We start from the raw sequence: 24,574 nt of genomic DNA, 5'->3' as shown, positions 1-24,574 counted from the left end.
AGCTTGTACACGACTAATAGCTTGTACACGACTAATAGCTTGTACACAACTAATAGCTTGTACATGATTAATAGCTTGTACATGACTAATAGTTTGTACATGATTAATAGCTTGTACATGACTAATAGTTTGTACATGATTAATAGCTTGTACATGACTAATAGCTTATACATGACTAATCGTTTGTACATGATTAATAGCTTGTACATGACTAATAGTTTGTACATGATTAATAGCTTATACATGACTAATAGTTTGTACATGACTAATAGCTTATACATGACTAATAGTTTGTACATGATTAATAGCTTGTACATGACTTGTACATGATTGAATATCACTTTTTCACTACGTGCAACATTATTCTATTCTTCTGCAGTGCTTTACTGTGCATTTCATTATGACCATCGCCAGTTAGATGCATTCAGTCATAGTGTGAGAATGTCCATAGAGATACTTGTGTTAACGGGATTAAGCCTTTACTGAGATCGATTAATTGTGTGTAACTCCTGTTATCAGTATGATCTGTTGTTAACACACTGCAGACTCATCTGAAGAACATACTGTTGTTAAGACACTGCACCATGTCTAATGACCGAAAATAGCTTTTAGAAATCAGAACAGCTATTACTCACCTTGATCTGGACGAAGAATTTATCTATGTCCAGTTCAATAGGCAGGTAGCTTAGTGGCGGCAGGTAGCCTAGTGGTTCGAGCATTGGACTAGTAAACAAAAGGTTGCAAGATTGAATCCCCGAGCTGATAAGGTAAAAATCAGTCATTCTGCCCCTGAACAAGGCAGTTAACCCACTGTTCCTAGGTCGTCATTGAAAATAAGAATTTGTTCTTAAATTACTAGTCAAATAAAGGTTAAAAAAAGAGGGATTTAAGAGAGGGATTTACTCCAGACACCCGAACAGGCCCTCAGCCCCGTCATTCGCAAGAGAAAGAGATGGAAAAGGTATCTCGGAAGGAGATCAGGGTGACTTGTGAGGATCCGCTGATGAGTGGCTATTCTGCCTTTGCCAATTGGTACTATTGGCCAACGTACAATCGCTGGATAATGAATTGGACAAACTAAAAGCATGTATATCCTACCAACGGGACATAAAAACTGTAATATCTTATGTTTCACCGAGTCGTAACTGAACAACGACATGAATAACATACAGCTGGCGGGTTATACACTGTATAGGCAGGATAGAACAAGGGGTGGTGTTCTATGTATATTTGTAAAAAAAACAGCTGGTGCACGATATCTAAGGAAGCGTCAAGGTTTTGCGCGCCTGAGGTAGAGTATCTCATGATAAGTCATAGACCACACTAATTACCTAGGGAATTTTCATCTGTATTTTTCGTAGCTGTCTCATACCACCACACACCGATGCTGGCACTAAGACCTCACTCAAGGAGCTGTATACCGCCACAATCAAACTGGAAAACGCTCATCCAGAGGTGGCTGGGGACTTTATTGCAGGGAAACTTAAACCCGTTTTACCTCATTTCTACCAGCATGTTAAATGTGCAACCAGAGGGAAAAAAACTCTAGACTACCTTTTCTTAACACACAGAGATGCGTACTAAGCTCTCCCTCGCCCTCCATTATGCAAATCTGACCATAAATCCATCCTCCTTATTCCTGCTTGCAAGCTAAAATTAAAGCAGGAAGCACTATTGACTCGGTCAATAAAAAAGTGGTCAGATGAAGCAGATGCTAAGCTACAGGACTGTTTTGCTAGCACAGACCGGGATTATTCCAATGGCACTGAGGAGTACACCACATACATACCTCAACCAGAAGCCAAGGATTACAGGCAACATCCGCACTGAGCTAAAGGGTAGAGCTGCCGCTTCAAGGAGCGGGACTCTAACCCAGAAGCTTATAAGATATCCCGATATAACCGCAGACGAACCATCAAACAGACAATACAGGAGTAAGATCGAATTTTACTGCACAGGCTCCAACGCTCGTCGAATGTGGCAGGGCTGACAAAATATTACAGACAACAAAGGGAAGCACAGCCGAGAGCTGCCCAGTGACACGAGCCTACCAGATGTTCTAAATTACTTCCATGCTCGCTTCGAGGCAAGTAACACTGAAACACGCATGAGAGCATCAGCTGTTGCGGACAACTGTGTGATCACGCTCTTCATAGCCGATGTGAGTAAGAAGTTTAAACAGGTCAACATTCACAAGGCCACAGGGCCAAACGGATCATCACGACGTGTACTCTGAGCATGTGCTGACCTACTGGCAAGTGACTTAACTGACATTTTCAATCTCTACCTGTCTGAGTCTGTATTACCAACATGTTTCAAGCAGACCATCAAAGTCCTTGTGCCCAAGAACACTAGGCTAACCTGCCAAAATGACTACCGACCCATAGCATTCACGGACTGTATCCATGAAGTGCTTTGAAAGGCCTGTCACATCAACACCATTATCCCAGAAACCCTAGAAACCCTAGAACCTCCTCCCAGCTGCCCACTGCTCTGAGGTTAGGAAAGACTGTTACCACCGATAAATCCTCTATAATTGAGAATTTCAATAAGCATTTCTCTATGGCTGGCCATGCTTTCCACTTGGCTACCCCTACTGCCCGGCAGCCTCCACAGCACCCCGCCAAAGCCCGCACCATTTCTCCTTTACCCAAATCCAGATAGCTGATGTTCTGAAAGAGCTGCACAATCTGGACCCCTACAAATCAGCCGGGCTAGACAATCTGGACCCCCTCTTTCTAAAATTATCTAACGAAATTGTTGCAACACCTATTACTAGCCTGTTCAACCTCTCTTTCGTATCGTCTGAGATTCCCAAAGATTTGAAAGCTGCCGCGGTCATCCCCCTCTTCAAAGAGGGTGACACTCTAGACCCAAACTGCTACAGACCTATATCTATCCTACCCTGTCTTTCTAATTTCTTCGAAAGCCAAGTTAACAAACAGATTACTGACCATTTCGAATCCAGCCATACCTTCTCCGCTATACAATCTGGTTTCAGAGCTGGTCATGGGTGCACATCAGCCACGCTCAAGGTTCTAAACGACATCATAACCGCTATCGATAAGAGACATTGCTGTGCAGCCGTATTTATCGACCTGGCCAAGGCTTTCGACTCTGTCAATCACAACATTCTTATTGGCAGACTCGACAGCCACTTGGTTTCTCAAATGATTGCCTAGCCTGGTTTACCAACTACTTCTCTGATAGAGTTCAGTGTGTCAAATCGGAGGGCCTGTTGTCCGGACCTCTGACAGTCTCTATGGGTGTGCCACAGGGTTCAATTCTCAGGCCGACTCTCTTTTCTGTATACATCAATGATGTTGCTCTTGCTGCTGGTGATTCTCTGATCCACCTCTACGCAGACAGCACCATTCTGTATACTTCTGGCCCCTCCTTGGACACTGTGTTAACTAACCTCCAGACGAGCTTCAATGCCATACAACTCTCCTTCCGTGCTCTTAAACGCAAGTAAAACTAAATGCATACCATTCAATCGATCACTGCCAGCACCTGCTTGCACGTCCAGCATCACTACTCTGGACGGCTCTGACTTAGAATACGTGGACAACTACAAATACCTGGGTGTTTGGTTAGACTGTAAACTCTCCTTCCAGACTCACATTAAGCATCTCCAGTCCAAAATTAAATCTATAATCGTCTTCCTTTATCGCAACAAAGCATCCTTCACTCATGCTGCCAAACATACCCTCGTAAAACTGACCATCCTACCGATCCTCGACTTCGGTGATGTCATCTATAAAATAGCCTCCAACACTCTACTCAACAAACTGGATGCAGTCTATCACAGTGCAATCCGTTTTGTCACCAAAGCCCCATACACTACCCACCATTGCGACCTGTTCACTCTCGTTGGTTCATACTCGTCGCCAAACCCACTGGCTACAGGTTATCTACAAGTCTCTGCTAGGTAAAGCCTCGCCTTATCTCAGCTCACTGGTCACCATAGCAGCACCCATTCGTAGCACGCGCTCCAGCAGGTATATCTCACTGGTCACCCCCAAAGCCAATTCCTCCTTTGGTCGTCTTTCCTTCCAGTTCTCTCCTGCCCATGACTGGAACGAATTGCAAAAATCTCTGAAGCTGGAGACTCACATCTCCCTAACTAGCTTTAAGCACCAGCTGTCAGAACAGCTTACAGATCCCTGCACCTGTACATATCCCATCTGTAAACAGCCCATCTATCTACCTACCTCATCACCATATTGGTATTTATTTATTTATTTTGCTCCTTTGCACCCCAGTATCTCTACCTGCACATTCATCTTTTGCCGATCTACCATTCCAGTGTTTAATTGCTATTTTGTAATTACTTCGCCACCATGGCCTATTTATTTCCTTAACTTACCTCATTTGCACTCACTGTATATAGACTTTTTATTTTATTTTGTTCTACTGTATTATTGACTGTATGTTGTGTTTATTTCATGTGTACCTCTGTGTTGTTGTATGTGTCGAATTGCTACGCTTTATCTTGGCCAAGTCGCAGTTGCAAATGAGAACTTGTTCTCAACTAACCTACCTGGTTAAATAAAGGTGAAATAAAAAATAAAATAAATAAATAAAAGAGCGAGTCAGTTAGGTACATAGAGGACCTGAGGCTGGGGCTGACAGGTAAACAAAATGAGATACCGTGTTATTGAAACAGTCCAGGGGGCATCCACTGTGTAGCTGAGTGATCATAGGGTCAAGAGAGCAGCAATAGTTGAGTCAGGGTGCCGTTCGGTAGTCACTACTACGCTGTCACGCCCTGACCATAGAAAGCTTTTTTTTCTCTATGTTGGTTAGGTCGGGGTGTGATTAAGGGTGGGTTATCTAGGTAATTATTTTTCTATGTTGGCCTGGTATGATTCCCAATCAGAGGCAGCTGTTTATCGTTGTCTCTGATTGAGGATCATATTTAGGTAGCCATTTCCCCATTGTGCTTTGTGGGATCTTGTCTATGTGCCTGCGAGCACTACCTGAGCTTCATGTTTCGTTTAGCATTTTCTTGTTTTCTTTGAGTTTTACTACCTCATAAAGAGGATGAAACCATACCAATCTGCATCTTGGTCCACTCATTATAACGATCGTGACAAAAGATCCCAGCACAAACGGACCAAGCAGCGTCGCCAGGAGGAGCAGACATCCTGGACATGGGAGGATATCTTGGACGGTAAGGGATCCTGGATGTGGGAGGAGATCCTGGCTGGAAAGGATCGCCTTCCATGGGAGAAGACGGAGGCAGCGAGGGAACAAGGCAGCCTCAAAAAATGTTTTGGGGGGCACACGGGGTGGTTGGTGGAGCCAGGTTTTGAACCAGAGCCAACTCTTCGTATTCACTGTGTCTCCAGTGCGCATTCACAGCCCGGTGCGTTCTGTGCCAACTCCTCGCACTTGTCCTGCTAAAGTGGGTATCTCTCCAAGGATAGGTTGTGCCAGCTCAGCGCGCCTGGTCTCCAGTGCAATCAGAGACAACGATAAACAGCTGCCTCCGGCGACAGTTCCCAGTCCAGAGCTTCTGGCGACAGTACCCTGTCCAGAGCTTCCGGTGACAGTTCCCAGTCCAAAGCTTCCGGCGACACAGCATTCAGAAAAGCTAGCGGGCCGGGGCTAGTTGATGGTTATTCGGCGACATCGTTACAGAATAGCCAGATGAGACCACATCGGGCGATCACGTCCGCAGTCCAGTCGTGAATGATAGGCGGGGCTCCATGTCGACAATAAAAGGTCCAGGCCAGTTGGCAAAGGAGATATTGTAGCCCTAGAATTAGCTGGTATATGGGCCTAGCTTGATGCTAGCTCAAGGCTAGCTGGTGCTAGCTTCAGGACAGGGGTATTAGCTAACAGTTGCCAGCTAGCTAGCTGCAATGATCCGGTGTAATGATCCAGAGCGCCAGGTGTCCGGTGATATGGTAGAGAGAAGCAGTCCGATATGCTCTGGGTTGATATCGCGCTGTGCAGACTGGCAGGTGTTGTCCTAGCTAAGGCTGGCTGATGACGGGGAAAAAGGTAAAGACTGCTAGCCGTGGCTAACAAAGACTAGTAGCTAGTTAGCCGGCTAGCTGCTGATGGAAGTTCCAGTTATAAGGAACAAAAATTGCAGATCCGTACCACATTGGGTGAGGCGGGTTGCAGGAAAGTAAATTTAGTTCGTAGATAGAAAGTGAGATTAACATATATATATATATATATATATATATATATATATATATATATATATATACGAAAAAGACTGGCTATTTACACAGGATAAGACACGAGATAAGACAAAGACAGATACACACATCCTACTGCAACGCCATCTTGGATTTCCTGACGGTTCGTCCCCAGGTCGTATTTAAAAAAATATATTTTTAGCCATTATTTCACCAGGTAAGTTGACTGAGAATACGTTCTCATTTACAGCAACGACCTGGGGAATAGTTACAGGGGAGAGGAGGGGGATGAATGATCCAATTGTAAACTGGGGATTATTAGGTGACTGTGATGGTTTGAGGGCCAGATTGGGAATTTAGCCAGGACACCGGGGTTAACACCCCTACTCTTACGATAAGTACCATGGGATCTTTAATGAGCTCAGAGAGTCAGGACACCCGTTTAACGTCCCATCCGAAAGACACCACCCTACACAGGGCAGTGTCCCCAATCACTGCCCTGGGGCATTGGGATATTTTTTAGACCAGAGGAAAGTGTGCCTCCTACTGGCCCTCCAACACCACTTCCAGCAGCATCTGGTCTCCCATCCAGGGACTGACCAGTACCAACCCTCCCTACCTTCAGAAGCAAGCCAGCAGTGGTATGCTGCTGGTAAGGGTAGGTAACAACACATTCGCCACACTGATCATCAAAACGGGGGCCCCTCAGGGGTGCGTGCTCAGTCCCATTCTGTACTCCCTGTTCACTCATGACTGCACGGCCAGGCACGATTCCAACACCATCATTAAGTTTGCTGATGACACAACAGTGGTAGGCCTGATCACCAACAATGATGAGACAGCATATATGGAGGAGGTCAGAGACCTGGCCGTATGGTGCCAGGACAACAACCTCTCCCTCAACGTGATCAAGACTAAGGGTATGATTGTGGACTACAGGAAAAGGAGGACCGAGCATGCCCCCTTTCTCATCGACAGGGCTGTAGTGGAGCAGGTTGGGAGTTTCAAGTTCCTTGGTGTCCACTTCACCAACAAACTAACATGGTCCAAGCACATCAAGACAGCACTACAATACCTTTTCCCCCTGAGGAGACTGAAAAGATTTGGCATGGGTCCTCAGATCCTCAAAACGTTCTACAGTTTCACCATCGAGAGCATATTTCCCCCTGACTGGTTGTATCACAGCCTGGTATGGCAACTGCTTGGCCTCCGACCGCAAGACACTACAGAGGCTACTCTCTGTTATCTCTGCATAAGTCACTTTAATAGCTCTACCTATATATATTACGTCAATTACCTAGGAAAATCGGTGCCCCTGCACATTGACTCTGTACCGATACCCCCTGTAAATAGCCTTGCTTATGTTATTTTACTAATGCTCTTTAATTATTTATTTACTTAAAATACATAAATAAATGTATGCATTGTTGGTTAAGGGCTTACAAGTAAGCATTTCACTGTAAGGTCTACACCGGTTTTATTCAGCGCATGTGACAAGTAAGATTTGATTTGATTTGAAGAGCAGAAGGACACCTGCAGGGCTTAAAAGGGAAAACAACTATTACAAGAAGAGTATTCAGTGTTTTCTTAGTCTCTCTTAAATCCTGTCTGATACCATCATATTATGTTTATAACAATACAAAAATACTAGAGCACACTGAGCATAAGGATCAGTTTAAAGATGTATTTAATAAGAACAAGATAAACTAACACCAACTGCAAAAGCTCCAAATGAATATCTGATGTTGATCTGAACACGGTTTATCTCTTGTAATCAGTAGCAAACAGCGATGGATATCAATAACTACTGTCTTCCAGCTGTCTTCTGCCTTGAAAGATACAAGAGAATAGTGGAATAGAAGAGATACTTAATGTCAGCTTTTTCCTAAACAAGGTAATCTATTAGCTAGTGTGTCTTTGAATCACTAAACAGGACAGTGGAAGAAAAAATACCTTGAATGTGATGGTAAAGCTTTTATTTTATCCCCCCTTACAATCCCTCAGATCCCCAGCTCTGCTAATTCAATTTTAAGACTTGAAACAAGTTATCTTGTAGAGGCTTTAGATAGGAGGTGGCTTTTCTTATCACAATTATATTAGACATTCATTCATTAGTATTTCCCTCAAAAAAAGTGCAGACGCTTTTGGGGAGAGATAGCGTAACTGTTATTCATTAGGAGGAGGAGAGACATCATTGCCAGGAGGCCAAAGCTCTGCTAGGTGAGAGAGAAAACACAGTGGCATGATGGAACGGAGACATAGTCTCTTATACTGCTGTCTGCTTTCCTTTAAACTGTATTACTGCAGCTAGATAGTATTATAGTATTATACACGTGCTCACACAGGAAACTTTGCCTGTGGTGTAAAGACACCTTCACAGAATCTCAAGGAGATGTAATATTCAGTTTTGAATGATTATGTTATTAGTCAGCAGTTCTTAAATACGATCTTTTGTGCTATAATATGCAGGATGTGGCATCCACAATCAATAATACTGGGCTGCAGCACACACAAACTGGCTGATTTTCAAATCAATGACAATAATGCCATGACAGATTCTCTGCACTGTTATGTAAACCATGTTCCTTTATAAGAAATGAACATGTCAAAACAAAATAAGCTGATAATCATCAAGAGCGATGCAACAAAGCCTTGCGGCTGGAGATTATATGTCTTTTAGAGAAAACTAAATGCTGTTGATTGACCGCATATGTTCCCTTCACCAGTTTACAGCGAGCCTCCCTGATCTGGCACTCCAAACACACTCATTCATTTGTCATCGTGTGTCAGGAGAAATGTTAAAAATGCCATGGGGAGTCCTACTCTATCATTCAAATGGAGACATCTGGCCTATCTATAGTGTGTGTTCACGGAACATGATGCTGGATATGGATGTCGATGTGGCACGGCATCACCTGGAGAGGTGATGTAAATCAGAGGCTGTCTGTCAGGTAGGGGGAGTGGGAGTGGGAGGCTGTCTGTCAGGTAGAAGGAGTGGGAGGCTGTCTGTCAGGTAGAAGGAGTGGGAGGCTGTCTGTCAGGTAGAAGGAGTGTGAGGCTGTCTGTCAGGTAGAAGGAGTGTGAGGCTGTCTGTCAGGTAGAAGGAGTGGGAGGCTGTCTGTCAGGTAGGGGGAGTCAGAGGCTGTCTGTCAGGTAGGGGGAGTCAGAGGCTGTCTGTCAGGTAGGGGGAGTGGGAGGCTGTCTGTCAAGTAGAAGGAGTGGGAGGCTGTCTGTCAGGTAGAAGGAGTGGGAGGCTGTCTGTCAGGTAGGGGGAGTGGGAGGCTGTCTGTCAGGTAGGGGGAGTCAGAGGCTGTCTGTCAGGTAGAAGGAGTGGGAGGCTGTCTGTCAGGTAGGGGGAGTTAGAGGCTGTCTGTCAGGTAGGGGGAGTGGGAGGCTGTCTGTCAGGTAGGGGGAGTCAGAGGCTGTCTGTCAGGTAGAAGGAGTGGGAGGCTGTCTGTCAGGTAGGGGGAGTTAGAGGCTGTCTGTCAGGTAGGGGGAGTGGGAGGCTGTCTGTCAGGTAGGGGGAGTCAGAGGCTGTCTGTCAGGTAGGGGGAGTGGGAGGAGTGGGAGAGGCGCTCTACCATGGAGTTCAAAGAGAAGGTGTCTCTCCTCATAATGGCAGTACCAGTGTGTGGGTAAAATCACTGTGGATGCCAAGCCAGGGAAAAAAATGCCCAATTACATCCCATGTAAAATCAAATTCAATCAAACTTTATTTGTCACATGTGCCAAATACAACAAGTGTAGACCTTACTGTGAAATGCTTACTTATGAGCCCTTAACCAACAGTGCAGTTCAAGAAAAGTTCAGAAAATATTAACCAAATAAACTAAAGTACAAAATCATAAAAAACTAAATAAAATAACAATAACAAGGCTATATACAGGGGTACCGGTACCAAGTCAGTGTGTGGGGGTACAGGTTAGTAACAAGGCTATATACAGGGGTACCGGTACCGAGTCAGTGTGTGGGGGTACAGGTTAGTAACAAGGCTATATACAGGGGTACCGGTACCAAGTCAGTGTGTGGGGGTACAGGTTAGTAACAAGGCTATATACAGCGGGTACCGGTACCGAGTCAGTGTGTGGGGGTACAGGTTAGTTGAGGTTATTTATACATGTAGGTAGGGGTGAAGTGACTATTCGTAGACAATAAACAGTGAGTAGCAGCAGTGTACAAATCAAATGGAGGTGAGAATATTGAAATAGTAGAGATACAAAATGTGTTGTGATAATTGCGTTGTTTGCTCTATAACCTGTTAGTTCATATGCCTTGCCACCGTGATATATAGCCCTAAGGCTGAGACAATATGAAGACACAATGGCAGAATAAATTCAACAACACATTTGTTTCATCGCAAAACCAGAGAGAAACATCTGTCCAGTGAAGTCCACAAAGCATATTGCATGTAACAAACATGACCTACAGCATGGACAATCAAGTTAATGCTTTTGACATTTTCTGACTACTTTTAGAAAAAACATGTTGCCTCACCCTCAACACAATTGCCATCCTCCTCTATTTCATTTTGCCAGAACGGTCTATGACACTGTGATGGTTGTTGACCTGTGCTACCTGGCTAAAATGCTTGCTTGCTACCCTAACTTATTTTCATGGGAAACAATAAGCCAGTTAGTTAATATTAGCCTACTACATCTAGCTACATATTGAACTTCCATCCTCTTAGGCCAGGGGCACAATGTATGAATTTATGGTTATAAATTCATTATAATCATTGGCCAGTATGGAGAATTGAGTAAAACCACAAGTCCAAATCCCTATCTCTGTCCATGGCTAATTTAGGAAAGGGACCATTTTAGCTAGCTAGCCTCTCTAGGCTAGGGGGCAGTATTTTCACGTCCGGATGAAAAGTGTGCCCAAAGTAAACTGCCTGCTACTCAGGCCCAGAAGATCTGGATAGAAAACACTCTGAAGTGTCTAAAACTGTTTGAATGATGTCTGTGAGTTTAACAGAACTTATTCGGCATTCGAAACACCAAGGACAAACCATCCAGGAATTTTTGTTATTGTTGAGGTCACTCTCTTTTCAATGGGTTTTCTATGTGGATCTAGATTTCAAAGGCACTTGCTTGCAGTTCCTATCGCTTCCACTGGTTGTCAACAGCCTTTAGAAGTCGGTTGATGTTTTTCCTTCGAGAAATGAAGAAGTAGGGCTGTCCAAAACCAACAGAAGAAGCTCTTCAAAGGTAAGGCATGAATTATATCATTATTTCTGAGTTTTGTGTCGCGCCTGGCCGGATGAAATATGATTGTCTGTGTTTGTTTGATGGGGTGCTGTCCTCAGATAATCGCATGGTTTGCTTTCGCCGTAAAGCCTTTTTGAAATCTGACACCATGGCTGGATTAACAAGTTAAGCTTTATTTTTACATATTGCATGTGTATTTTTAAGAATGTTAAATATTTACCATTCTGTAGTTTGAATTTGGCGCCCTGCACTTTCACTGGATGTTGGTCAGGTGGGACGGTAGAGTCCCATCTAACCCAGAGAGGCTAGCTAGTAACCGGAGGACAACAACACAACAAGGTGCAACTTTTAAAACATTTTTTGTCAATGATGTTTGGCTTGATGTGATGTAATTGTTGTGAGGCCAATTCCAAGCTAGCTTCCGTTTTTGGTGCGCCAGGCCATTCATAGTTGACCGCACTTAGTTTAGCTCAACACTGATTGGCTTCCGTTGCATTCAATGCTACAGTCGGCAAGACTATCATACTCTTTTTGACCAGACAGCATCAGATAGATGGGCTACATGTACGGAGACAGAGAGGTGCTGTTTCACTCGCTCGGATGCTTTCTGCGGTAGGAGATACATTCAGCCTCTTGCGGAGTGAAGGGAAATGATGAAACACAGAGAAACAAAAGATAAATTACTATACAATGTGTTTTTACAATTTTTTATTGGTCAATTTTTTTTGTGATACCTGTCTTCCCTTGGCACCCATAAATACACGGATGCACACAATTCCAACACAATCCGCCACTTTAGGAAGAGCTGCCATTATGGTGCTGGTGAGTGGTTCTGTCCATCTCTTTTATGTTATGTATTTTTCATAATTCTGTTGACATTGTTTTTTGTTGTTGTCTCTGGGCTGCTAAGAGAGTAGGTTAGTTCAACAGAATCGGATAACACGCTGTGATGTTATGTGTCCATATACTGTTATGCAGGGTCAGACACAGTTCTCACCACGCCACCTGCAGAAAGAGAGCGATAGACAGAGCAATCAGACAGAGCACTCTGCTTTGGGTTGTTGTTGGTTTTTCATAGATAAACAACATTAGTCATTGAGCAGCTGTCCCAGAGGCCCAATAGAACATAATGAGGATCAATGGGACAGCGCACAGATGCCTGGATACGATCTAAGATTTCACAGTGGTTTCATCAGCTACAAGATGCAAGCCCTTTGTTTGTGAAGTTGTTGACCTGTGCATTCCTAGCGGGAGAGTAGGGGATTGGACAAGAAGCTAATCAAGGCCAAAACATTGCAGTCTCTTTGTAAATCACGTTCTCCAGCAACAGCACATTAGTGTCCCTGAGGGCAATAAATTGTAATTGGCTTAATTAGACTATAATCACAGTTAGTTTTGATACAATAAGATATGACTGCACTGTATGTTCCCATGCTACTCTAAGTAACCATGCGAGGCTATGAAATCCCTCGACAACTAAAATATAGAAATTACATTGAAATTAATAATATCCTGTCATTTTGAATGTGCCATACTGTACTATGAATAAAACTATAGAACCAGCATGTTTTCTCATTGAAAGTGTTTTTTTTTCATCAGTCTTCAGAACTAGCATGTTATCCAGCCTGCTAAAGAAATACAGGTCCGTAGATGTCATATGTTCTATGTGTGCAGGTCTTCCAATAGCACTGTTCCAATTGTTCAAGCACATTCCTTGTCGACGCTCAGTCCCCTTTTTTATGCTTCTCTCTTTCACTCATTAGTGTTACAGTGTGGTGTCTTTTCTGAGGCATGCATTGGCTCGGGCCTGCACTGTCGATGACGCAGTTATGAGAGGTGTGTGCACCTTTACCATCCTACCTCTGTATGCTGCTCTGAACGTGCTGAGGCAGAGGCAGATTAAGAAGAAGTACAGGCTAATGATCCAGCCAGTCTACTGAGCCAAGTCACAGTCGGAATATTGATTTTATCTGGTTTTGCTCTGATTTACACTCACAGTCCTATGGTGGACAGTTGATTTTAGGCTTATTCAACAAAACTAAAATGCCAAACCATAATCCAAATATTCAGATTCTACAGTGATCGGATTCTAATATTTAACTCTGCATTATAAACTGGGTGGTTCGAGCCCTGAATGCTGATTGGTTGACAGCAATGACAAAACATTCATCTTTACTGCTCTACTTACGTTGGAAACTAGTTTATAAGAGCAATAAGGCACCTCAGGGGTTTGTGGTATATGGCCAATATACCATCGCTAACGGTTGTATACAGGCACTCCGCGTGGTGCCATGCGAGGAATCAAATCAAATCAGATGTTATTTTAATTGTCACATACGCCAAATATAACATCTGTAGACGTTAATATGAAATGCTTACTTTACAAGCCCTAGAGTTAATAAAATGTTTACTAAAGTACATAAAAAAGGAACACAATAAAATGACATAACAATAACGAGGCTATATACAGGGGGTACCGGTGCCGAGTCAATGTGCCGGGGTACAGGTTAGTCAAGGTGGTTTGGGGTCAAGGGACTATGCATAGATAATTAACTGTGAGTAGCTGTTTTGCTTCATTTGAGGATGGCATGCATGGGATGGACATAGAAGTATTCCTGTCTTCAAAGTCAGCTACAGTTGACTCCATGTCTGATGAATGCAAACTGGGTGTAATTACACATCAGTTTACTAGAGTAGCAGGAATTAGAGGCCTAACATTTGAAAAGCTTTCCCCTCCGGACACGATATGCATAAACATACAGACCGAACCGACCCGAGGTCAACTAGACGTGTTCCATATAGACCTGGTCGAATCCAGATCTGATCTGAGTCAATTATTTTACTACTTTATTATCCAGAACTGATAAAGTGCAAGGGAGAGGAGGGAGGGACGTGATCACGTACAGGTGGATCTGTGAAGATCTCTTGTAGAAATTTCCAGGTGAACAAAATTACACATTTATAACATCAGTGTTACATCAGCTGTTACAGAGTTATGAACCAGAGTTGTGAACCAGGGTTGTGAACTAGGGTTATGAACCCTGGACCTATCACATTTTAGGGAAGACCCAGATGCAGACAGTGTTGAAGTAACAAAAGTTTATTACCAGAACAGGGGCAGGCAAAATGACAAGTCAAGGGCAGGCAGAGGTCAGTAATCCAGATCAGAGTCAAAAGGTACAGAACGGCAGGCAGTCTCAGGGTCAGGGCAGGCAGAGGTAAATAATCCGGGGCGGTGTGACAAGGTATAGAATGGCAGACAAGGCTCAGGGTCAGGGCAGGCAGAATGGTCAAAACCGGGAAAACTAGAAAACAGATAGAAAATAAAAAAAAACAGGAGCAAGGGGAAAATGCTGGTAGGCTTGCTAGACAAAATGTACTGGCAACAGACAAACTGAGAACACAGATATAAATACACTGGGGATAATTGGGAAGATACACGACACCTGGAGGGGGGTGGAGACAAGCACAGATCAGGGTGTGACAGAAGAAGAGTTATGAACCAGGGTTATAAGCCAGGGTTATGAGCCAAGGTTATGAACCAGGGTTATGAACCAGGGTTATGAACTAGGGTAATGAACCAGGGTTATAAACCAGGGTTTGAACCAGAGTTATGAACCAGTCAAATACAATAAAGTGATCACAGAAGTCAAATGATTATCAGTACACAGTGACTTCACACAATAGTAATGACATTGGATAATTCTAGACTTACAGATGTAAACTACTCAACCAAGCATTGTACTAGCATGGTGTTAATATGGTGCTAAAATACAGTGGCTTCAGAAAGTTTTCATACTTATTCTACATTTTGTTGTGTTACAACCTGAATTCAAAATGGATTAAATAGTTGTATTTACTCACGCACCCAATACCATACAATGACAAGGTGAAAACACGTTTTTAGAGATCTTTGCAAATGTATTGATAATGAAATACAGAAATATCGAATTTACATAAGTATTCACACCCCTAGGTGTGTTAGAATCACCTTTGGCAGAGATTACAGCTGTGAGTCTTTCTGGTTAAGTCTCTAAGAGCTTTGCACACCTGGATTGTACAATATTTCCACATTATTCTTATTAAAAATCTTGAAGCTCAGTCAAATTGGTTGTTGATCATTGCTAGATCTTGCCATAGATTTTCAAGACGAAATGAGAATGAGAATTTGTCTCAGAGTGTCTGCTGGAAAGCAAACTGAACTCGGTTTTCCTTCAGGATTTTGCCTGTGCTTAGCCTATTCCATTTATTTTTATCAACAGAAAAAACTCCCTAGTCCTTGCTGATGACAAGCAAACCCATAACATGATGCAGCCACCACCATGCCTGAAAATATGAAGAGTGGTAGTCATGTGTTGTGTCATACTCTACCACAGCTGGGTTCTGCTCCTTCAACCCTGCATCCACCATCCCCTATGAGAGAGAGAGAGAGAGAATAACAACACAGACCCACTAGCAGAGGGTCACGTCTGGGGAAGGTACACTATGTTGATGAAACAACAGCAGGGATTTTATTTTCTGGGTTAGATAGCTGGCTAGAGAGAAAGGTCTGGTCAAACCGAGCAGATTTTTATTGTAATGGTGATCTCTAAGTCAAATCCAATATTTACAGGTTAACACACTATTGGGATTTATGTTTGTTTTGGGGTTGGGGCATACAGTATCATGCTGTGGATTCACCTTTGTCTATACCATTTTATATCATCCCAACCTTTAATTACTTTCCCCTGATCAGGTCGGGTGATCAGTATTTGTAACAATGTAGACATTACAATTCCTGCAAGCCTGTCCCTCCCCTTTAATGTTCTCAATAAGCTAGCCTAATTAACACAGCTCTGCTTAGCAAACACTTCAAGTGGAGTGAGTTAGACTGCTGATCAGCAAGGCCCTCCCCCGTGATTCACAATGTTCAGCCATGGATAAATATTTCATGAGGTTGTTTCCTTTGTATAGAGTAGCATGTATGGAGTCAAAATAGACTGGTGTTTTGAAATTGCCGTGGGTTCCATGTTAAAACTAGCACTGCAAAAATGCAACAAAAGTGTCTTGGTCTGATGCACTGTGGTGGTGGGGAGTAGGGTGGGGTCTTATGAAGAAAGGATGTTGATTTAATAAACAGTGTTATGGACTAGCCTTTGTGCTCTGCCCTCCTACCAACAAATTACCTTAAGTAATAATTTACTTGTCTAATGTGCATTGTAACTAATCATAGTGATACGCCACATACATGGTCTATATGTTCTAGTAAATGAGCTTCTTACACAATAACATTGGTGAGGAGCAAGGCTTTGACATGTATTCAATGATATCAGTTTTGTCCTTCACAAACCTTGTCCATCTCTTCATGAATGACATACGCCAAGGACAAACTGACAGAAGTATTTAAACCTCAGTAGTCAACAAGGCTTGACGTGAACATTAACATCGACAGTAAACCACCAGGGAGGAACATTAACATCTATAGTAAACCACCAGGGATGAACATTAACATCTACAGTAAACCACGAGGGATGAACATTAACATCTACAGTAAACCACCAGGGATGAACATTAACATCTATAGTAAACCACCAGGGATGAACATGTAGAATAGAGGCCTTCACGGGTCCAAAATGTCGGGGGTATTCGGGTACAGGTGGATCCGTGAAGACCTTTAGGAGTGTGGTAATAGCTGTCAATACTTAGTGCTCTTTATTGCCTTTGGGCAGGGAATACAGCCAGCAGATTCCAGATGGCGGTTACATTAACCCTAACCCCATCCTTACCCTTAAAATAATTTTGAGCCATATGTCTAACTCAATCTCCTTGATATTACTTTACAGATGTACATCCAGACCACCACTCTGACCATCTCCGTGAGTCTGAGTGCCTCTGTCTCTCTGGGGATGCTCTACTTGCCCAAGGTCTACGTGATCCTCAGGCACCCGGAGCAGAACGTGCCCAAACGCACACGCAGCCTTAAGGCCATGGTCACTGCCACCACCATGTCCAACAAGTTCAACCCCAAGGCCAGCCTACGTCCCAATGGAGAGGCCAAGACTGAGCTGTCTGAGAGCCTGGAAACACAAGGTGAGTTAAAAGATGAAGACTTACAGTATGTATGCTATATACTGTACATGCTAGAATTAGCTGAGCGAATCCTTGTGTTTGTGTTTAATGTTTCTAAGATTAATTTAGTCCTTCAGGTGCTGTAAATCACATAAATAATTTGGTCTAAGAGGTAGAAGGTAGAAAGCACAGTATCCAATTCATTATTTACAAGCCACCTCATGCCGTTGTTATTTTACACTTCAATGGATTTAGGAAATTGGCTGCCATTGTTTTCATTTTAAGTCTGTTTGTAAGTTGGGGGAGATCTTAAAACATTCCCTGATATGCTCAAATTCTCCACTGTGTGTAGGTCACAAAGAAGGGCATCAGTACTATTACACTAGCTACCTTATTATAATGGACCTATTGTGTTTCATTTAACGTATTCTATCCATGTAAATTCTTCTTCTACACTGTCTACAACAACCATGTTTTATTTTCTAATTTCAATGCACTGAGTTGATTCTCACAGATAAACACTTGTGCTCAATATGATGATCAGGAATCTACGTTTCCTTGTTTCACTGTTTGGCTCAGATTTGTGGCACTGTTCAAAGTGTTCAAAGCCATGTGTAATTAATTGAGAGGCAATTGACTTTATCGTTCTGAACCAGCTGAAAGTCTCGCTGTCTAAGTCCATCTCACTCTAATTTCAAAAGCAATCAAAATGCTTGGTGGTTTCTGGGACAGACTCAGGCTTTATACATCTGTGGTAAAGAATGACTTCAACCATTGACTCAGCAGAAATGACTCAGGCGATGCCCAAAAGAGTCACACACCTGACCGCCTTGCCTCCCAGAGAAAAGAAAAGTGAGGTCTGAGTCGGTCTGTCAACAGAGATAGAATACCTATTTGTGGACAAATCTTAATGACACACACATATCTATAAGGATGCTGAGCATGGACATGCGTTACAGAACATCGCCATATAGGCCTATATCCTAAAATACATTTATTTGGTTTAATAACAACAACAGCTAGATTAAAACCTGTTGCGACGAGCAAACCCGTATCCGGGAGCGTAATTATAGCCTCAAGCTCATTACCATAACGCAACGTTAACTATTCATGAAAATCGCAAATGAAATGAAATAAATATATTAGCTCACAAGCTTAGCCTTTTGTTAACAACACTGTCATCTCAGATTTAAAAAAAAAATGCTTTTCAACCATAGCTACACAAGCATTTGTGTAAGAGTATTGATAGCTAGCATAGCATTAAGCCTAGCATTCAGCAGGCAACATTTTCACAAAAACAAGAAAAGCATTCAAATAAAATCATTTACCTTTGAAGAACTTCGGATGTTTTCAATGAGGAGACTCTCAGTTAGATAGCAAATGTTCAGTTTTTCAAAAAATATTATTTGTGTAGGAGTAATCGCTCCGTTTTGTTCATCACGTTTGGCGGAGAAAACCCCCCGAAAATTCAGTCATTACAACGGCAAACCTTTTTCCAAATTAACTCCATAATATCGACAGAAACATGGCAAACGTTGTTTAGAATCAATCCTCAAGGTGTTTTCACATACAGTGCCTTGAGAAAGTATTCGGCCCCCTTGAACTTTGTGACCTTTTGCCACATTTCAGGCTTCAAACATAAAGATATAAAACTGTGGGACACAATCATGAAGTGGAACGACATTTATTGGATATTTCAAACTTTTTTAACAAATCAAAAACAGAAAAATTGGGCGTGCAAAATTATTCAGCCCCTTTACTTTCAGTGCAGCAAACTCTCTCCAGAAGTTCAGTGAGGATCTCTGAATGATCCAATGTTGACCTAAATGACTAATGATGATAAATACAATCCACTTGTGTGTAATCAAGTCTCTGTATAAATGCACCTGCACTGTGATAGTCTCAGAGGTCCGTGAAAAGCGCAGAGAGCATCATGAAGAACAAGGAACACACCAGGCATGTCCGAGATACTGTTGTGAAGAAGTTTAAAGCCGGATTTGGATACAAAAAGATTTCCCAAGCTTTAAACATCCCAAGGAGCACTGTGCAAGCGATAATATTGAAATGGAAGGAGTATCAGACCACTGCAAATCTACCAAGACCTGGTCGTCCCTCTAAACTTTCAGCTCATACAAGGAGAAGACTGATCAGAGATGCAGCCAAGAGGCCCATGATCACTCTGGATGAACTGCAGAGATCTACAGCTGAGGTGGGAGACTCTGTCCATAGGACAACAATCAGTTGTATATTGCACAAATCTGGCCTTTACGGAAGAGTGGCAAGAAGAAAGCCATTTCTTAAAGATATCCATAAAAAGTGTCGTTTAAAGTTTGCCACAAGCCACCTGGGAGACACACCAAACATGTGGAAGAAGGTGCTCTGGTCAGATGAAACCAAAATTGAACTTTTTGGCAACAATGCAAAACGTTATGTTTGGCGTAAAAGCAACACAGCTGAACACACCATCCCCACTGTCAAACATGGTGGTGGCAGCATCATGGTTTGGGCCTGCTTTTCTTCAGAAGGGACAGGGAAGATGGTTAAAATTGATGGGAAAATGGATGGAGCCAAATACAGGACCATTCTGGAAGAAAACCTGATGGAGTCTGCAAAAGACCTGAGACTGGGACAGAGATTTGTCTTCCAACAAGATAATGATCCAAAACATAAAGCAAAATCTACAATGGAATGGTTCAAAAATAAACATATCCTGGTGTTAGAATGGCCAAGTCAAAGTCCAGACCTGAATCCAATCGAGAATCTGTGGAAAGAACTGAAAACTGCTGTTCACAAATGCTCTCCATCCAACCTCACTGAGCTCGAGCTGTTTTGCAAGGAGGAATGGGAAAAAAATTCAGTCTCTCGATGTGCAAAACTGATAGAGACATACCCCAAGCGACTTACAGCTGTAATCGCAGCAAAAGGTGGCGCTACAAAGTATTAACTTAAGGGGGCTGAATAATTTTGCACGCCCAATTTTTCAGTTTTTGATTTGTTAAAAAAGTTTGAAATATCCAATAAACATCGTTCCACTTCAAGATTGTGTCCCACTTGTTGTTGATTCTTCACAAAAAAATACAGTTTTATATCTTTATGTTTGAAGCCTGAAATGTGGCAAAAGGTCGCAAAGTTCAAGGAGGCCGAATACTTTCGCAAGGCACTGTATCTATTCGATGATAAATCACTCGAGGCAGTTTGGTTTCTTCTCTGAACCAAATTGAAAAATGCACGCACCTGGAGATTACGCAATAGTTTTGACGGAGGACACCGAGCGGATACCTGGCAAATGTAGTCTCTTAAGGTCAATTTTCCAATGATATGCCTACAAATACGTCACAATGCTGCAGACACCTTGGGGAAACGACAGAAAGTGTAGGCTCATTCCTTGCGCATTCACAGCCATATAAGGAGACATTGGAACACAGCGCATTCAAAATCTGTCTCACTTCCTGTCTGAAATGTCATCTTGGTTTCGCCTGTAGCATTAGTTCTGTGGCACTCACAGACAATATCTTTGCAGTTTTGGAAACGTCAGAGTGTTTTCTTTCCAAAGCTGTCAATTATATGCATAGTCGAGCATCTTTTCGTGACAAAATATCTTGTTTAAAACAACACAATGGGTCAGGGTCATTGCCATTGTGGACACAGCATGATGTAATTGAAAAATTCCTGTCTCCCTGACCAGCTGACATTAGTAGCAGGGAAGGTAGGATTTATCCGCAGAGGATCAGCCAACACGGTCTAGGGAACAACTGGATGGTCAAAGCCTTATTACCCAGTAGACAGACAGGGGATAGGAGGTGGAGGTCTGGGGACACAACTGGATGGTCGAAGCCTTATTACCCAGTAGACAGACAGGGGATAGGAGGTGGAGGTCAGGGGAGACAACTGGATGGTTGAAGCCTTATTACCCAGAAGACAGACAGTGGATAGGAGGTGGAGGTCTGGGGAGACAACTGGATGGTCGAAGCCATATTACCCATTAGACAGACAGGGGATAGGAGGTGAACACTACTTCTTTTGCCCAGTGTATACAGTACTGTAATAACTGTGACGTAACGCTGGCCTTCTCTGTGTTGTTCGCTTCTTCTTCTCTTTCAGCTTTCGCCACAAAGCAGACATACATCAGCTACAGCAACCATGTCATCTAGGAGAGGAAGGCCGTCGTCGTTGTTCTGGATGGTCACCTCATGGCGGGTGAAAATGTTCTTATGCACTGGAATTAAATGGGAAATAGAGGAAGAAAATGGACATGGGACATGTTGTGAGGATCACTAAAGGATTTCCCAGGGAATAGTCATAATAAAGGAAAGCGAGAAGACCACACAGAGATGCAGAGAGGGACCCTCAAGGGCCCAACAGAACAGATACAGTATAATGGTGATGCTCCATCTTGTCGGCCATGACAGACAAGGCCAACACTTCCCCCCTGGCAGAGACCGGAGAGGATATGATGCGGGATGAGGCTTCTTCTCCCTTCTCGTTGTTTGCATTGCAGCTTTATTCTCTCTATTTCTCTCTCTCTCTCTCTCTCTCTCTCTCTTTTTTTTCTTATCTTATCTTGAGCCGACCGGACTGACATGCAATCCAATTGAAAGAATCTGTTCAGGTGTATGCCATGCAAGGTTGTAGTCTGCTAGTGTTCTCAACAATAAGGGACATTGCTCTCAATGCTACAGGAAGTTGCAGAGCCACCAGGATGAGATCAGTCTTTTATTTCAAGGAGGATTTTAAGTGACATAATTGATTTTTGTTGTTTTTTTAAAGGTATTCCAGTTTAAATACTGGATTCAAGAAACCATTCCAACAATGCAGGATAATTGTACGCCATCATATTTTTGTTGTTTTTGCCTTACCTGTCTTCATTGAGTTGACCCAAAAAATTATAATGATGTTGACAAAAAAATAATATGGTCATTACTGATTTTGAGCATGCCAGTTTGAACATCCTGTGTTGTGTTGTAAAAAAAATATTGGAATGCGTTCAAACTCTGTTGCAGTGTGGTTTCTATTATATGTAAATTCCAAACTGGTGAAGGTCTAGTGAGTGATCTTTGTTTCTTTGTGTGAGGTGAGGCCCTGATCTGTGTTATTAACTAACCAAAGGCTACCACTGTCCTCTGCCCACTTTGCCCATACTTTAATACTGTAACTCCAGACTAAAACAAAGAGTCTCTCAGTACAAATAGAGATGTGTCATGGTGGACTGAACACAGAGGTGCAGAATGCCTCAAGATAAAAACGTAATATTCAAAATCTGTAAATTTGACTAAATATTAGCACTTCACTCCACATACTGTTCTCATGGGCAATAACCTTCAATCTGGATAACAACACAAAACAAATTGTAAGGCTAGAGAAATGTATCGACCAATTTCACCAATACAATCAACACCAAAACATGTCGGAGAGTAAGCATGGAGTACCAATCCCCAAAAGAATATTAGAATCCTTGATGGACACATACGATTTATGCTTTTCACCACTGGGAATGGTAAGTGTAGAAACCGACTTGCTAAAGTCGATAAACGATAAACTGGGCATACTTGAACTAGTCAGTAAAGATATAAAGCAATTGAAGGCGAGCCTCGAGATCAGTGACGAAAAAGCTGCGACAATGGAGAAAGAAACAAACAAGCTAAAAGGTACAGTCAAATACAATTGAAACGGACGTTAAAAAACTTTAAAAGGAGAACATGTTTCTGAGACCAGCCTTACTTGAAATACAGACTAGATCTATGAGAGCAAATCTGGTACTTACTGGTATCAAAGAAAAAGAGGGTGAAGATCCTGAAAGTGGGATGAAATAATGATGTCTTGAAGAGCTACAGATCCCAGGCGATACTGTTAACCAAATCAAACTCTAACGTGTACACCGTTTAGGACAGAGTGGACAGAGATATAAGCACCCAATCATTGCCAAATTTGCATTCTTCCGAAATAAAAGAAAAGTTAAAAGCCTAGGTGGAAGACTCACTGGCACGAAAATAGGCATGAATGATCAGTTCCCGAAGGAAATTGCAGAACGGCGTAGTTTATCTCGTTGTCGATAAACTGTATATTGATAACCAATTGTTCCGAGTCACCAAGACTACTCCATGGCATTTCTAAATACTACAAAGTTCCCATAAAGGAGTCCAATAACGGAACATCCAATACTATCCATGGTAGGGATTGTAATACATTTTTTTGGAAAACTAGTCTCTCAGGCTGCAAGAGGCCCTATAGTGAGATACCATCGATGACCCCCATCCATTTCCAGCAGCTATCCTACCGGTCACACAAAGGTACAGCTAAGTTGTACAGATCCAAATCCATTAAATGGGGAGTAAAGTATCCCCAGGGGAGTATGCCACACAGTAGTCGTGCACCCAGGATGATATCCATAATGGATAAAACAGTGGTTTTATGTGGTAAAACAGTAGACTAATTAATAAAAAAATGAATTATCTCTGAGGACTGTGTCCTGTTTTGCAAAATGCTTCAGCGATATACTAGTATACTATATGACCTCAAGCTACAGAAAGGAATCTACTCAAGACAAAATGCCAAAGGATCCAGTAGTCCATTCGGCCGCCATCAGTTCTCTGAATAAATACATCAGAAGTGGTTGCTGTAAAACTGAACAGTCCTTTAGTTTATTTTATTTTATATTGTGAGGTCATTTGTGATGTGAACTCAACGCTGCTTTTCCATTAACCTCTGTATTACTAAAATAATAAAATAACGTGAGTGCTGACCAAATGAAATGGCAAGTTAATGTACGTTATTAAATAGATTGATGATGTCCGCTTTTATGTCTTGACAAATCTAAAAAGGGAAAAATGTAAACAAAAAAGAAACAGTGCCTGGCTATCTGACTACGTATTTGTAAAACCTATTGAAAAGTAATGAAGTGTGTGGAGCATGTCCATTTAAAAAAAAAATACAAAATCACATTTCTAATAAAATAAAAATTACAAGCTTCTCTTCTTTCTTTCAAAATTGTTCTCTCTTACAGTATTGCATTTTTATGACCTAAAGTGTCAGTAGGTCAGAACGGGGAAACAGTAAATAAATAATTGAGTGTAAAGCGTCAGTAGGTCAGAATGTGGAAACCGTAAAGTAATAATTGAGTGTAATGTGCAACATTTACCCGTTCTGTATGAGAGGAGGTCTTGC

The 24,574-nt window shown here is 42.3% G+C and overlaps 1 protein-coding gene across 1 annotated transcript in view; it reads left to right on the top strand.

Annotated features, from left to right (window-relative positions):
* The window catches only part of LOC110494726 (metabotropic glutamate receptor 4-like), a 273,107-nt gene extending 248,735 nt beyond the window's left edge, over positions 1 to 24,372 (top strand). The window contains exons 10-11 of the mRNA XM_090206402.1: positions 17,188 to 17,434; positions 21,515 to 24,372. Coding sequence (XP_090062528.1) covers positions 17,188 to 17,434; positions 21,515 to 21,564 — 297 coding nt within the window. The 3' untranslated portion in view covers positions 21,565 to 24,372. The remainder of the gene's footprint in view (positions 1 to 17,187; positions 17,435 to 21,514) is intronic.
* The last annotated feature ends 202 nt before the right edge of the window (positions 24,373 to 24,574 follow it).

The sequence above is a fragment of the Oncorhynchus mykiss genome, chromosome 17, assembly GCF_057628025.1.
Source record: "Oncorhynchus mykiss isolate SJ-2025 chromosome 17, ASM5762802v1, whole genome shotgun sequence".
NCBI classification, from domain to species: Eukaryota; Metazoa; Chordata; class Actinopteri; order Salmoniformes; family Salmonidae; genus Oncorhynchus; species Oncorhynchus mykiss.
This window is presented reverse-complemented; position numbering and strand designations above follow the sequence as displayed.